The 15,723-nt window shown below is 43.9% G+C and overlaps 1 protein-coding gene across 2 annotated transcripts in view; it reads left to right on the forward strand.

The window, feature by feature from the left end:
* The first annotated feature begins 5,209 nt into the window (after window positions 1–5,209).
* Window positions 5,210–15,723, forward strand: part of LOC139531859 (AP-2 complex subunit beta) — a 66,954-nt gene continuing 56,440 nt past the window's right edge. For both annotated transcript variants that reach the window (XM_071328778.1, XM_071328784.1), the window contains exons 1-6: window positions 5,210–5,365; window positions 5,931–5,982; window positions 6,264–6,369; window positions 6,881–7,016; window positions 7,300–7,545; window positions 9,360–9,550. In XM_071328778.1, the coding sequence (XP_071184879.1) occupies window positions 5,946–5,982; window positions 6,264–6,369; window positions 6,881–7,016; window positions 7,300–7,545; window positions 9,360–9,550 (716 nt within the window). In that variant the 5' untranslated portion in view covers window positions 5,210–5,365; window positions 5,931–5,945. The remainder of the gene's footprint in view (window positions 5,366–5,930; window positions 5,983–6,263; window positions 6,370–6,880; window positions 7,017–7,299; window positions 7,546–9,359; window positions 9,551–15,723) is intronic.

Consider the following 15,723-nt stretch of genomic DNA (forward strand, 5'->3'; position numbering starts at 1 on the left):
GCACTCCATCAGTCAAAAAGAGTCAAAATAAAGAAAAACCCTTGAATGAGTAGGTGTCCAAATGTTTGACTGGTACTGTATATATATATACAGTGCATTCAGAAAGTATTCAGACACCTTGACTTTTTCCAAATGTTCTTATTCTAAAATGTATTAAATACATGTTTTGACTCAATCTACACACAATACCCCATAATGAAAAAAGTGAAAACAGGTTTTTAGACATTTTTGCAAATGTAATAAAAATAAAAACAGAAATACCTTATTTACATAAGTATTCAGACCCTTTGCTATGAGACTCGAAATTGAGCTCAGGTGCCTCCTGTTCCCATTGATCATCCTTAAGATGTTTCTACAACTTCATTGGAGTCCACCTGTGGTAAATCCAATTGATTGGACATGATTTGGAAAGGCACACACCTGTCTATATAAGGTCTCATAGTTGACAGTGCACGTCAGAGCAAAAACCAAGCAATGAGGTCAAAGGAATTGTCCGTAGAGCACCGAGACAGGATTGTGTCGTACCAAAAAAATTCTGCAGCATTAACTGTTCACAAGAACACAGTGGACTCCATCATTCTTAAGTGGAAGAAGTTTGGAACCACCAAGATTCTTCCTCGAGCTGGCCGCCCGGCCAAACAGAGCAGTCGGGGGAGAAGGGCCTTGGTCAGGGAGGTGACCAAGAACCCTATGGTCACTCTGACAGAGCTCTAGAGTTCCTCTGTGGAGATGGGAGAACCTTCCAGAAGGAGGACCATCTCTGCAGCACTCCACCAATCAGGCCTTTATGGTAGCGTGGCCAGACGGATGCCACTCCTCAGTAAAAGGCACATAACAGTCCACTTGGAGTTTGCCAAAAGGCACCTAAAGGACTCTCAGACCATGAGAAACAAGATTATCTGGTCTGATAAAACCAAGATTCTCTTTGGCCTGAATGTCAAGCGTCACATCTGGAGGAAACCTGGCACCATCCCTACGGTGAAGCATGGTGGTGGCAGCATCATGCTGTGGGGGTGTTTTTCAGTGGCAGGGACTGGGAGACTAGTCAGGATCGAGGCAAAGATGAACGGAGGAAAGTACAGAGAGATCCTTGATTGAAAACCTGCTCCAGGACCTCAGACTGGGGTGAAGGTTCACCTTCCAACAGGACAACGACCCTAAGCACACAGCCAAGACAATGCAGGAGTGGCTTTGGGACAAGTCTCTGAATGTCATTGGGTGGCCCAGCTAGAGCCTGGACTTGAACCCGATCGAACATCTCTGGAGAGACCTGAAAATAGCTGTGCTGCAATGCTCCCCATCCAACCTGACAGAGCTTGAGAGGATCTGCAGAGAAGAATAGAAGAAACTCCCCAAATACAGGTGTGCCAAGCTTGTAACGTCATACCCAAGAAGACTTGAGGCTGTAATCGCTGCCAAATGTGCAGCAACAAAGTACTAAGTAAAGGGTCCGAATACTTATGTCACAAAATGTAACGAGATTGAACACACTACCGCACAGTAGGTGGCGGCATGCACAAACAAAATGTGCGAATGTCATGATACTAAAGAAGCTAGCTATGCCTCCAATGATTAAAAGAAAAATGTTCTATCTGTGATGTCTCTGCATGACTTGACTTTCACATTTTCATCTGTCGAAATTGATGTATTTAGCTAGCTGAATTATGTTAATATTTGTTTGAACTTGCCAGTACAGAGAGTTGTTAGCTAACTTGCTATCACTGTAGCCAACTTGGCTAGCTAGTTAGGAAGCTAAGCCTCTTTCCAACCGTGTTTGAACACACCAGCCATGGCGGTACGAAGTGCACATTTGACAACTGCAGCTGCAGATGACAGACCGTCGATATTCAAGGTCCTGGTGCAGAACTCCTTGATGGGTGTTGTCAGACCCGCCTTGCAACACGCTGTGGAGGTTCAACGATATTTTCCCACTACTGTATATTTTGCTACGATATCTGCAGACACCAGTAACAAACTAAACCACAGTTATCCAACAACAGTTCTGGAGAGTCCCGAGTACTAGCCCAGGTGTGCCGGCTTTAGTTACAGACCAGTAATAAAATGTCAGAAGGCCATGCTTGTTTGTTGATCGGTTGATTATTTGAAACAGCTAGGACAAAAGTCTGCACACATGCTGTTATATTTGTGCATGTGACTTGGAGAACTCTGGTCTATAGTTTCGCAGGTGCCTCAATATATCCTACTAGACTACAGACTGGCATGATGTTGAATCACTTGATGTGATAAATATTTTGCTTTAGACATTGTATGACTTTTTAATACCGCTCAGGGATTTCACCATGAGGCCAATGGTGACTTTAAATCACTTAGGGACTGTTTCGCAGACACAGATTAAGCCTAATCATATACTAAATTGCATTTTTAAACTGGAGTCACTGGACTAACTGAAATTGCATTTCTCAGACATGGTTTAAAATAGTCTCAGACTTGCCCTAGTCTAGATTTTAAAAGTCAGATTTCCAGAAGGACGATTAGAGTTACTCTAGATCTAAGTGAAGGCTTAAATGAAACCTGGCCAGAGGCAGGTTTATCTTCAGATTAATGGATGTTGGCCCCAAGGTTGACCTTGAAAATGTATTACCTGGACTATTTCAATAATGCTCAAAGAGCACCACCAAGGTCAGACAGAAGTGTAGTTATAGACAGGAGCAACCCACTGAATGATTTTGATTAAATAAGTCTTTGACAATTATTATTATTTATTTTTTTTGACACCGCCTGTTGTTGAGGTCCTGGATGGCAGGAAGCTTGGCCCCAGTGATGTACTGGGCCGTACACACTACCCTCTGTAGTAACTTTAATTTAGTGTATGTAAACTTCTGACCCACTAAAATTGTGATACAGTGAAATAATCTGTCTGTAAACAATTGTTGGAAAAATTACTTGTGTCATGCATAAAGTAGATGTCCTAACCGACTTGCCAAAACTATAGTTTGTTAACAAGAAATTTGTGGAATGGTTGAAAAACTAGTTTTAATGACTCCAACCAACCTAAGTGTATGTAAACTTCCGACTTCAACTGTAGATGAAAAATATCTTGGTAAATAGTGTGGTCTACAGCTTATCATGAGTTACTCTACCTCAGGAGAGCAAAATCTTGTGCACCAGCTGTTGTTTACAAATATACACAGACCGCCACCCCTTGCCTTACTGGAGGCGGCTGTTCTATCTTGCTGATGCAGCGTAAACCCTGCCAGCTGTATGTTATTCATGTCGTCGTTCAGCCACGACTCGGTGAAACGTAAGATATTACAGTTTTTAATGTCCCGATGGTAGGATATTCGTGATCATAGTTTGTCTATTTTGTTATCCAATGATTGTACGTTAGCTAATAGGACTGATGGTAGGCATATTACCCACTCGCAGTCGGATACTTACAAGGCACCCAGACCTACGTCCCCAATATCTCCGTCTCTTTCTCATGTGAATCACCCGGATTTGGGCCTTGCCGGGTGTCTGAAGTAAATCCTTCACTTCCAACATGTTAAAGAAAAACTCTTTGTCCAGTACGAGGTGAGTAATCGCTGTCCTGATATCTAGAAGCTTTTTTCAGTCATAAGAGATGGGGCCAGAAACATTATGTACAAAATAAGTTACATATAACGCGAAAAAACACACACAATAGCACAATTGGTTAGGAGACCGTAAAATGGCAGCCATCTCCTCTGAAGCCACTCCTACACTGTATTGGCTGTGTGCTTAGGGTCGTTGTCCTGTTGAAATGTGACACGCTTCGCATTCAGGCCAAAGAGAATCTTGGTTTCATTACACCAGAGAATCTTGTTTCTCATTGTCTGAGAGTCTTTAGGTGCCTTTTGGCAAACTCCAAGTGGCCTGTTATGTGCCTTTTACTGAGGAATGGCATCCGTCTTGCCACTCTACCATAAAGGACTGATTGGTGGAGTGCTGCAGAGATGGTTGTCCTTCTGGAAGGTTCTCCCATCTCCACAGAGGAACTCTAGAGCTCTGTCAGAGTGACCATCGGGTACTTGGTCACCTCCTTGACCAAGGCACTTCTCCCCCGACAGCTCGAGGAAGAATCTTGGTGGTTCCAAACTTCTTCCATTTAAGAATGATGGAGGACACTGTCATCTTGTGGACCTTCAATGCTGCAGAAATGTTTTGGTACCCTTCCCCAGATCTGTGCCTCGACACAATCCTTTCTTGGAGTTCTACGGACAATTCCTTTGACCTCATGGATTGGTTTTTGCTCTGACATGCACTGTCGACTGTGGGACCTTATATAGACAGGTGTGTGCCTTTCCAAATCATGTCCAATCAATTGAATTTACCACTGTTGGACTCCAATCAAGTTGTAGAAACATCTCAACGATGATCAATGGAAACAGGATGCACCTGAGCTCAATTTTGAGTCTCATAGCAAAGGGTCTCAATACTTGTGTAAATAAGGTATTTTTATTTATTATATTTTTTTATAAATAAATTTGCAAAAATATAAACTGTTTTTGCTTTGTCATTTTGTGGTATTGTGTGTAGATTGCTAATAATTAATGTTTATTTAATCCATTTTAGAATAAGGCTGTAAAGTAACAAAATGTGGAAAAAGTCAAGGGGTCTGAATACTTTCCATGCCACTATTTCATCAAAATTAAAAACCTCAAAACATATTGTAACTCTTCTGCAGTAAAATCTCGTACACAGAGGTACTTCTCTGCAGCTGCCTCCTACACTCGTTAAAACATACAAATCTCGTATACCCAAAAACTTCTCTGCAGCGGCCACCACATGTATTTTCTGTGATTTACGTTCCATTTCTGCGGTACAGTTGATAACCATTGCTATGGACGCTAAGAAGCCAACCTTACTGAGTATATCACTCGTGGCCTATCCCTCTGTGCTGGCACAAATCTACTGCTCATTGGGATCCCTCACCCTTGACCCATCCTCCTCTACTTTCTTCACTGCCTCAGCATACGACACCTGCGCTACTCTGGCCACTTCAACCTGCCTCTCTCGCACTGGACAGTTCCGGTCCCCAGCAACATGGACATCCCTACAGTTGACACACACAACTTTATCCACCGAAACTACACATGCATAGCTAGCTATCGCCAATTATTTAATTAAAACGTCTTTGTGACCTACTCCGTGTCCCTCTGTAAACATAGTCCGGCTATTTCCGGTCGAAATGAACTGTTTTCCGGTGTTACGCCTTTCTGGCTCCGATACCCTTCACTCATTTTGTTTTTCCGGGAGTGCTCCATCTTTCCACGGCTAGCTATCGCTCTGCGGCAATCAAGGAGCAAAAACATCTTTCCAGATCTGGAATAGCTTCACTCACCCTAGCGACGCAGTTTCTTATTGAAATTACCTCTCAAAACAAGTTTGTACCTTTCAATTTGTAATGATGATTTGTTGTGGTTTTAACGTTAATGGTATCTAGCTAGCGCGAGTTAGCTGGAAGTACAGAGGCCTTACCAGCATCCCTAGCCAGCTAACGTTAGCTAGCTTAGTAGGACATATATTTTCCCTACTCCACGGGCCTGGGGTCACACCCAAGACAATAATTGCCTTGTAATTGGAAACACTTGGCTCTGTTGTGAGCTTTTAGCTAGCTAACTACATATATAATAATAACTAGTCTGTTTACAAACATGTTTTCCATATGTAATGTTATTATAAAGGGAAGTAAACTGCCTTACAGACTAGCAAACTAGCTAACGTTAACTACCGACATTAGCCAGTGAAAGTGCTGCTGTTGTGACGTACAACTGAGGTCTCGTAGTGGCATGGGATGCTGTTATAGTTCTGCTTTGCTTGTTCCCTTGCATTCAACTATATAAAACATATTTAGAAGCCAAGAGTAAAGATATAGCTATAATATTTTGTATCATAGGCCAATGATGTGTCCTTTCTATCCTCTAATGCTGGATGTTTCCCTGTAACAGATTAGAAGAACAACAATGACTGACTCAAAATATTTTACAACAAATAAAAAAGGTGAGTCTTAAAACGGTTATTGGTATTGTCTTCAATGACACATTGTCCCCTTGATCATGAGTGCATGCCTACAATTAGGAAAGTGCAACATAAATTAATGGAAATAGATTGGCTCCTACTCTCCTCACAGAAATAGGACGCATGAAATTACCACTAAAGGCTGAACTGTTTATGCCAAAGCTGACAACTGAGCTGACTGTTCAACCAGGGTTGCTGAATGAGAGCATCATTCTGTTGTCACACTGGACTCTTGCTAATGCTGCATCTGTATCCTGTTACAGGGGAGATATTTGAGCTGAAGGCAGAGCTTAACAATGAGAAGAAAGAGAAGAGGAAGGAGGCGGTGAAGAAGGTCATTGCGGCTATGACTGTGGGCAAGGATGTCAGGTACTATACAGCTGATTGCTTCCTGTGACACTTCTGTGTGTTGACCATTCATCCCTCTGACATTATCTAATGACCTTGGAATTGTTAGATTACTTGTTAGATATTGCTGCACTGTTGGAACTAGAAGCACAAACATTTCGCTTCACTCGCAATAACATCTGCTAACCATCTGTATGTGACCAATACGATTTGATTTGATTTGACCTGCCTGCAGCTTCTGCTCTCCAAACACTTCTCAGCAATTATTTTTACTTAAATGAAAAAGTGATTGCCTACTTGTCTATAATTAGCAAATTATGTATTATAATCTCTATTATTAATGGTATACTCCCTGATATGGCCTTAATGCACAATGTAAACAGCATTGTGGGTCAATTTCCGCAATAAGTGAAGCGTTGAAGCGCAAAGCTAAACTTCTCCTCTGTTTTGGTCCCGTTGCTACCACATTGTAACAGCGTGAAGTGAACCCGTGCACATGCACAGTTAGGACCTAAAATTGTCTGTCCTTTAGCTCCCTCTTCCCAGACGTGGTGAACTGCATGCAGACAGACAACCTGGAGCTGAAAAAGCTGGTCTACCTGTACCTGATGAACTATGCTAAGAGCCAGCCTGACATGGCCATCATGGCTGTCAACAGCTTTGTCAAGGCAAGGCCTTTTCTTTTTTAAATATGTTTTTAAAGGTATTTTATGAGAGAGAGAGATATCAAAGGGCAGTAGGTTGGATTCAAACCTACGCCGGCACTAGGCATGTGTGCCAGAGGATGCAGCATTACCTACCGACCAGCCGAGAGGCATGTCCTTTTATTTGACATAAAAATACACATTTACATGGTTTTCCATTTACTTTGGCTGTTAACATATTACACAGCCTAGCCATTGCAATACTGCACTTCCCCGTCCATAGATATCTCACCTTTCTCTCCCTCAGGACTGTGAGGACCCTAACCCCCTGATCCGGGCCCTGGCCGTGCGCACCATGGGCTGCATCCGCGTGGACAAGATCACAGAGTACCTGTGTGAGCCGCTGAGGAAGTGTCTAAAGGACGAGGACCCATACGTGAGGAAGACGGCAGCGGTGTGTGTGGCAAAGCTCCATGACATCAACGCCCAGATGGTGGAGGACCAGGGCTTCCTGGATTCTCTCAGGGACCTCATCGCCGACTCCAACCCCATGGTAGGATAGTCTGGCAGTAGGCCCCTAGGCACAGCCCAGACTATGTACACTACTGGTCAAAAGTTTGAGAACACCTACTCATTCAAGGGTTTTTCTTTATTTTTGCTATTTTCTACATTGTAGAATAATAATGAAGACATCAAAACTATGAAATCACACATATGGAATCATGTAGTAACCAAAAAAGTGTTAAACAAATCAAAATCAAAATATATTTTATATTTGAGATTCTTCAAATAGCCACCCTTTGCCTTGATGACAGCTTTGCACACTCTTGGCATTCTCTCAACCAGCTTCACCTGGAATGCTTTTCCAACAGTCTTGAAGTAGTTCCAACATATGCTGAGCACTTAGCTGCTTTTCCTTCACTCTGCAGTCCGGCTCATCCCAAACCATCTCAATTTGGTTGAGGTCGGGGGATTGTGGAGGCCAGGTCATCTGATGCAGAACTCCATCACTCTCCTTCTTGGTAAAATAGCCCTTACACAGCCTGGCGGTGTGTTGGGTCATTGTCCTGTTGAAAAACAAATGATAGTCCCACTAAGCCCAAACCAGATGGGATTGCGTATCGCTGCAGAATGCTGTGGTAGCCATGCTGGTTAAGTGTGCCTTGAATTCTAAATAAATCACACAGTGTCACCAGCAAAGCACCCCCACACCATAACACCACCTCCTCCATGCTTTACAGTGGGAAATACAATTGCGGAGATCATCCGTTCACCCACACCGCATTTTACAAAGGGACGGCGGTTGGAACCAAACATCTCCGATTTGGATTTCAGACCAAAGGACAAATTTCCACCGGTCTGATGTCCATTGCTTGTGTTTCTTGGCCCAAGCAAGTCTTTTCTTATTTGTGTCTTTTTTAGTAGTGTTTTGTTTGCCACAATTTGACCATGAAGGCCTGATTCACGCAGTCTCCTCTGAACAGTTGATGTTGAGAAGTGTCTGTTACTTGAACTCTGTGAAGCATTTATTTGGGCTGCAATTTCTGAGGCTGGTAACTCCAGTGAACTTATCTCTCTGCAGCAGAGGTAACTCTGGGTCTTCCATTCCTGTGGTGGTCCTCATGAGAGCCAGTTTCATCATAGCGCTTGATGGTTTTTGTGACTGCACTTGAAGAAACGTTTAAAGTTCTTGAAATGTTCATTATTGACTGACCTTCATGTCTTAAGGTAATGATGGACTGTCGGTTCTGTTTGCTTATTTGAGCTGTTCTTGTCATAATATGGACTTGGTCTTTTACCAAATAGGGCTATCATACTCCCCCTACCTTGTCACAGCACAACTGATTGGCTGAAACATATTAAGAAGGGAAAAAATCCACAAATGAACTTTTATGAAGGCACACCTGTTAATTGAAATGCATTCCAGGTGACTACCTCACGAAGCTGGCTGAGAGAATGCCATGAGTGTGCAAAGCTGTTTTCAAGGCAAATGGTGGCTATTTGAAGGATCTCAAATATAAAATATATTTTGATTTGTTTAACACTTTGGTTACTACATGATTCCATATGTGTTATTTCATAGTTTTGATGTATTCACTATTATTCTACAATGTAGAAAATAGTAAAACATAAAGAAAAACCCTTGAATGAGTAGGTGTTCTATAACTTTTTACCGGTAGTGTAGATGTCAGGCGAAATTCTCAGACTTTCTTGTCTACTTCGGGGGCCTGGGGTAATTTAATAACAGCCTGTAAGGGTGTTGTTCGAGGACCTGTTTTAACAGTTTCTCTTGATTGACCCTATTTCACCGATGAAAGTCCATTGGCAGACAAGACAGACCACTGATCACTGTATCTGAACCTCCAGGTGGTGGCCAACGCAGTGGCAGCTCTGTCTGAGATCAGTGAGTCCCACCCCAACAGCAACCTGCTGGACCTCAACCCCCAGAACATCAACAAGCTTCTGACGGCCCTCAATGAGTGCACTGAGTGGGGCCAGATCTTCATCTTGGACTGCCTGTCCAACTACAACCCCAAAGACGAGCGCGAGGCCCAGAGGTACGCACACATCTTTTGTTGTCACCTCAAACAAAGTGGATTCATTGAGTTATGTTATCATTCTGAAAACTTTTTTTCCCAGGTTTATATAGAAACTGAACTAAAACCTGATTTAGTTGTCAGAGTAACATATAATACTCATCCAAGTTTTTTCTTGTGGGCCAGCTTTTGTATGTTAGTTTGCAACTTCTAAATCCTGCTGCATGGTACTATGCTGCCCAAAAAGCTGTCTTGTGAAATGTATATTTTCTTCTACTTTATGCTTGCCAGCCAAGACATGTCCCGTCTTGGACACACGAGTGACACATACATACAAGGGAAACAAACAGACATTGCTGTGCTCCACTGTTTATTTACCCTCGCAGTGTATTTACATGTGGTTACAGAGTCAATCACGTCAATCATTCCAAATAGGTTATAGAAATGCACCAAATTTCATATATTCATCCCGATATGTTTATACGCATACATACACTAATGACCAAATGTACAGTGGCTTGCGAAAGTATTCACCCCCGTGGCATTTTTCCTATTTTGTTGCCTTACAACCTGGGATTAAAATACATTTTGGGGGGGGTTTGTATCATTTGATTTACACAACATGCCTACCACTTTGAAGATGCTAAATATTTTTTATTGTGAAACAAACATGAAATAAGACAAAAAAACAACATGAGTGTGCATAACTATTCACCCCAACAATGTCAACATGTTGTAGAGCCACTTTTTGCAGCAATTACAACTGCAAGTCTCTTGGGGTATGTTTCTATAAGCTTGGCACATCTGGACATTTTTGCCCATTCTACAAGGCAAATCTGCTCCAGCTCCTTCAAGTTGGATGGGTTCTGCTGGTGTACAGCAATCTTCAAGTCATACCGCAGATTCTCAATTGGATTGAGGTCTGGGTATTGACTAGGCCATTCAAAGACATTTAAATGTTTCACCTTAAACCACTCAAGTGTTGCTTTAGCAGTATGCTTAGGGTCATTGTCCTGCTGGAAGGTGAACCTCCGTCCCAGTCTCAAATCTCTGGAAGACAAACAGGTTTCCCTCAAGAATGTCCCTGTATTTAGCGCCATCCATCATTCCTTAAGTTCTGACCCGTTTCAAACTCCCTGCCGAGGGAAAAATATCCCCACAGCATGATGCAGCCACCAGGTGTTGGGTTTGCGCCAGACATAGCGTTTTCCTTGATGGCTTATTTTTTTCTTTAAGAAATAGATTTTTTCTGGCCACTCTTCCGTAAAGCCCAGCTCTGTGGAGTGTATGGCTTAAAGTGGTCCTATTGACAAATGCACCAATTTCCACTGTGGAGCTTTGCAGCTCTCCTTGCCTGGTCTGTGAGTTTTGGTGGGCGGCCCTCTTTTGGCAGGTTTATTGTGGTGCCATATTCTTTCCATTTAAAAAAATAATGCATTTAATGATGGTCCGTGGGATGTTCAAAGTTTCAGATAATTTTTTTTAACCCAACCCTGATCTGTACTTCTCCACAGCTTTGTCCCTGACCTGTTTGGAGAGCTCCTTGGTATTCATGGTGCTGCTTGCTTGGTGGTGCCCCTTGCTTAGTGTTGTTGCGCACTCTGGGGCCTTTCAGAACAGGTGTGTGTGTGTGTGTATTTTTATATATATATATATATATATACACTAAGATCTTGTGACAAATCATGTGACCCTTAGATTGTACACAGGTGGACTTTATTGAACTAATTATGTGACTTCTGAAGGTAATTGGTTGCACCAGATCTTATTTAGGGGCTTCATAGCAAAGGGGGTGAATACATATGCATGCACCACTTTTCATATTTGTTAAGTTTTTTAGAATTTTTTTGAAACATTTTTTTTTCCTAATTTCCCTTCTCCAATTTGGACTATTTTGTGTATGTCCATTACATGAAATCCAAATCCATTTAAATTACAGGTTGTAATGCAACAAACAAGGGAAAACGCCAAGGGGGATGAATGCTTTTGCAAGGCACTGTATGTGGACACCTGCTCGTCGAACATCTCATTCCAAAATCATGGGCATTAATTTGGAGTTGGTCCTGCCTTTGCTGTAATAACAGCCTCCACTCTTCTGGGAAGGCTTCCCACTAGATGTTGGACATTGCTGCGGGGACTTGCTTCCATTCAGCAACGCGCATTAGTGATGTTGGGCGATTAGGCCAGGCTCGCAGTTGGCGTTCAATTCATCCCAAAGGTGTTCGATGGGTTTGAGGTCAATGCTCTGTGCAGGCCAGTCAAGTTCTTCCACACCGATCTCGACAAACCATGTCTGTATGGACCTCACTTTGCGCACAGGTGTATTGTCATGCTGAAACAGGAACGGGCCTTCCCCAAACTGTTGGCACAGATTTGGAAGCACAGAATCTTCTAGAATGTCACTGTATGCTGTAGCATTAAGATTTCCCTTCACTGGAACTAAGGGTCCTAGCCTGAACCATGAGAAACAGACCCAGACCATTATTCCTCCTCCACCAAACTTTACAGTTGGCACTATGCGTTCGGGCAGGTAGCGTTTTCTTGGCATCCGCCAAACCCAGATTCGTCCGTCGGACTGCCAGATGGTGAAGAGTGATTTATCACTCCAGAGAACGTATTTCCACTGCTCTAGAGTCCAATGGCATCGAGCTTGACACCACTCCAGCCGACACTTGGCATTGCGCACAGTGATCTTAGGCTTGTGTGGGGCTGCTCGGCCATGGAAACTCATTTCATGAAGCTCCCGACGAACAGTTCTTGTGCTGAAGTTGCTTCCAGAGGCAGTTTGGAACTCGGTAGTAAGTGTTGCAACCACGGACAGATGATTTTTACACGCTTCAGCTCTTGACGGTCCCGTTCTGTGAGCTTATCAAATCAAATTTTATTGGTCACATACACATGGTTAGCAAATGTTAATGCGAGTGTAGCGAAATGCTTGTTATTCTAGTTCTGACCATGCAGTAATATCTAACAAATAATCTCACAACAACTACCTTATACACATGTGTAAAGGAATGAATATGTACATATAAATGTATGGAGGAGCGATGGCTGAACGGCATAGGCAAGATGCAGTAGATGGTATAGAGTACAGTATCTACATATGAGATGAGTAATGTAGGGTATGTAAACATTATAGAAAGTGGCATTGTTTAAAGTGACTAGTGATACATTTATTACATCCAATTTTTTATTATTAAAGTGGCTAGAGATTTGAGTCAGTATGTTGGCAGCAGCCACTCAATGTTAGTGATGGCTGTTTAACAGTCTGATGGCCTTGAGATAGAAGCTGTTTTTCAGTCTCTCGGTCCCAGCTTTGATGCATCTGTACTGACCTCGCCTTCTGTATGATAGCGGGGTGAACAGGCAGTGGCTCGGGTGGTTGTTGTCCTTGATGATCTTTTGGCTCTCCTGTGCTGTAGGTGTCCTGGAGGGAAGGTAGTTTGCCTCTCTGGAGAGCCTTACGGTTGTGGGCGGAGCAGTTGCCGTACCAGGCAGTGATGCAGCCCGACAGGATGCTCTCGATTGTGCATCTAAAAGTTTGTGAGTGTTTTTGGTGACAAGCCAAATTTCTTCAGCCTCCTGAGGTTGAAGAGGCGCTGTTGCGCCTTCTTCACCACGCTGTCTGTGTGGGTGGACCATTTCAGTTTGTCCGTGATGTGTACGCCGAGGAACTTAAAACTTTCCACCTTCTACACTACTGTCCCGTCGATGTGGATAGGGGGGTGCTCCCTCTGCTGTTTCCTGAAGTCCACGATCATCTCGTTTTGTTGACGTTGAGTGTGAGGTTATTTTCCTGACACCACACTCCGAGGGCCCTCACCTCCTCCCTGTAGGCTGTCTCATCGGTGTTGGTAATCAAGCCTACCACTATAGTGTCGTCTGCAAACTTGATGATTGAGTTGGAGGCGTGCATGGCCACGCAGTCATGGGTGAACAGGGAGTACAGGAGAGGGCTGAGAACGCACCCTTGTGGGGCCCCAGTGTTGAGGATCAGCGGGTGGAGATGTTTTTTCCTACCCTCACCACCTGGGGGCGTCCCATCAAAGTCCAGGACCCAGTTGCACAGGGCGGGGTCGAGACCCAGGGTATCGAGCTTAATGACGAGTTTGGAGGGTACTATGGTGTTAAATGCTGAGCAGTAGTCGATGAACAGCATTCTTTTGTGGCCTACCACTTCTCAGCTGAGCTGTTGTTGCTACTAGACTTTTCCACTTCATAATAACAGCGCTTACAGTTGACCGGGGTAGCTCTAACAGGGCAGAAATTTGATGAACTGACTTGTTGGAAAGGTAGCATCCTATGATGGGGCCGCATTGATAGTCACTGAGCTGTTCAGTAAGGCCATTCTACTGCTAATGTTTGTCTATGGAGATTGCATGGCTGTGTGCTCGATTTAATACACCTGTCAGCAACGGATGTGGCTGAAATAGACAAATCCACTAATTTGAAGGGGTGTCCACATACCTTTGTGTATATATAGTGTACTATTTCTACTACAACTACAACAACACAATCCAAAACATAGAACACAAACAACAATCAAAGCTATATACAGGTGTCGCAGATCCGGAGGACATGAGAACAGAATTAGCAAAGGTCCTGCTTTTCTGAACAGTGTGGTCTTGAGTTGTGACTAAAAGGAGGACAGAGACTTTGCAGCCCTAATACGTGTGGGGCTGTGCGTGTGGGGCAGGAGAGTAAAATGAGGTCAGACAGGTACTTGGGTCCAGAGTTGTGGATAGCTTGGTAGGATTGAACCAGGATTTTGTAGTCGATACGTGGGCATATTCGGAGCCGGTGGAGGTTGAACAGCACTGGAGTGAGGTGCTTGTCGGAGGTGGTGTGGGTGAGGACATGTGCATCACAGTTCTGGAGATATTGTAGTCTGATTAGGCACTTGGCATATGCGCCAACAAAAAGGGCATTACAATAGTCCAGACGGGATGAAATAAAGGAGCTCCAGTTTGTGATGGCATGGGTCGTAACCAGCCAATGTTCTGTTGATGGAAAAATGTGACTTTGGTCATACTGTTGATGTGGGCCTCAAACGAGGGGTGACTGTCAAATATCACACCCAGGTTGTGAACCTCACTGTAAGGGGTGACTTTGACACCAACAATATTGAGGCTGTAGCTGCTGATGTTGTTTATAATTGTGCCAGTGCCAATCAGTATGTCCTCTGTGTTTTTGCAGTTTAAGTGAGGGAAACTTCACTGCATCCACACTTTGATGTCCTGCAGGCAGCTGACCAAGAGTGCAGTGGCATTGTCAGTGTTTGTGGAAACGTACAGCTGAGTGGCGTCAGCATAAAAGTGAAACCCCAGTCCGTGTTTCCTCAAGATGTTTCCCAGTGGCAGCATGCAGGTACAAATCAGTAGTGGTCCCAGGACTGAGTCTTGAGGGACCCCCTGTCAGACCACAACTGTGTCTGACCTACTAGGACAGATGGCCACAAACTGGTAGTGATCAGTGAGATAGTCCCGGACAGTGTCTGACAGGCCCAAGAGCTTCTCCATGCGGTCCAGTAGGATGGCATGGCTGACCGTGTAATGCTGCACTGAGGTCCAGCAGAATGAGGATGCTGGCAGGCCCAGAGTCAGCATTCATGAGGTCGTTATTGGTGACTCTTATCAGGACAGTGTTGGCACTGTGTCTAGCTCTCAAACCCGGCTGGAAGGGCTCAAGTAGGTTGTGAGTGGCCAGATGGTTTTGGAGTTAGAAACAGTACGTTCGAGGAGCTTGGAAATAGTCCTGTAGTTCTTGAGGTTGTCAGGGTCAGATCCAGGTTTTTCAGGTACTGGTCTGACTGTGGCCAGTTTGAGCTGAGGAGGGACACATCCAGTGATGAGGTACTTGTTGATCATTTCTGTGAAGAAAGGCTCCAGAGCAGGTAAGCATGTCATAGGGAGGTGGGGAGCAAGTGGTGGGCCTCATTGTCCTAACTAGCTTGGTTACATCAGCTGCAGTGACTGTGGTGAAGGTGGAGAACCTTGACTCAGGGAGCGTATGACTGGGTAGCTCAACTACCGGGGCTGGAGAGGACAGGATGGTGTTATTGATTTTTTCAAATTTGCTTTGGAAGAAGCACAGGTATTGATTGAACCTTGGGGAGGCTGAGGTAGCAAAATTGACTATAGGTTGGAGGAGCTTGCTCACAGTAGAAAACAGGGAGTTACCAATGCCGTTGCTGA

The sequence above is a fragment of the Salvelinus alpinus genome, chromosome 1 (assembly GCF_045679555.1).
Source record: "Salvelinus alpinus chromosome 1, SLU_Salpinus.1, whole genome shotgun sequence".
Taxonomy (NCBI): Eukaryota; Metazoa; Chordata; class Actinopteri; order Salmoniformes; family Salmonidae; genus Salvelinus; species Salvelinus alpinus.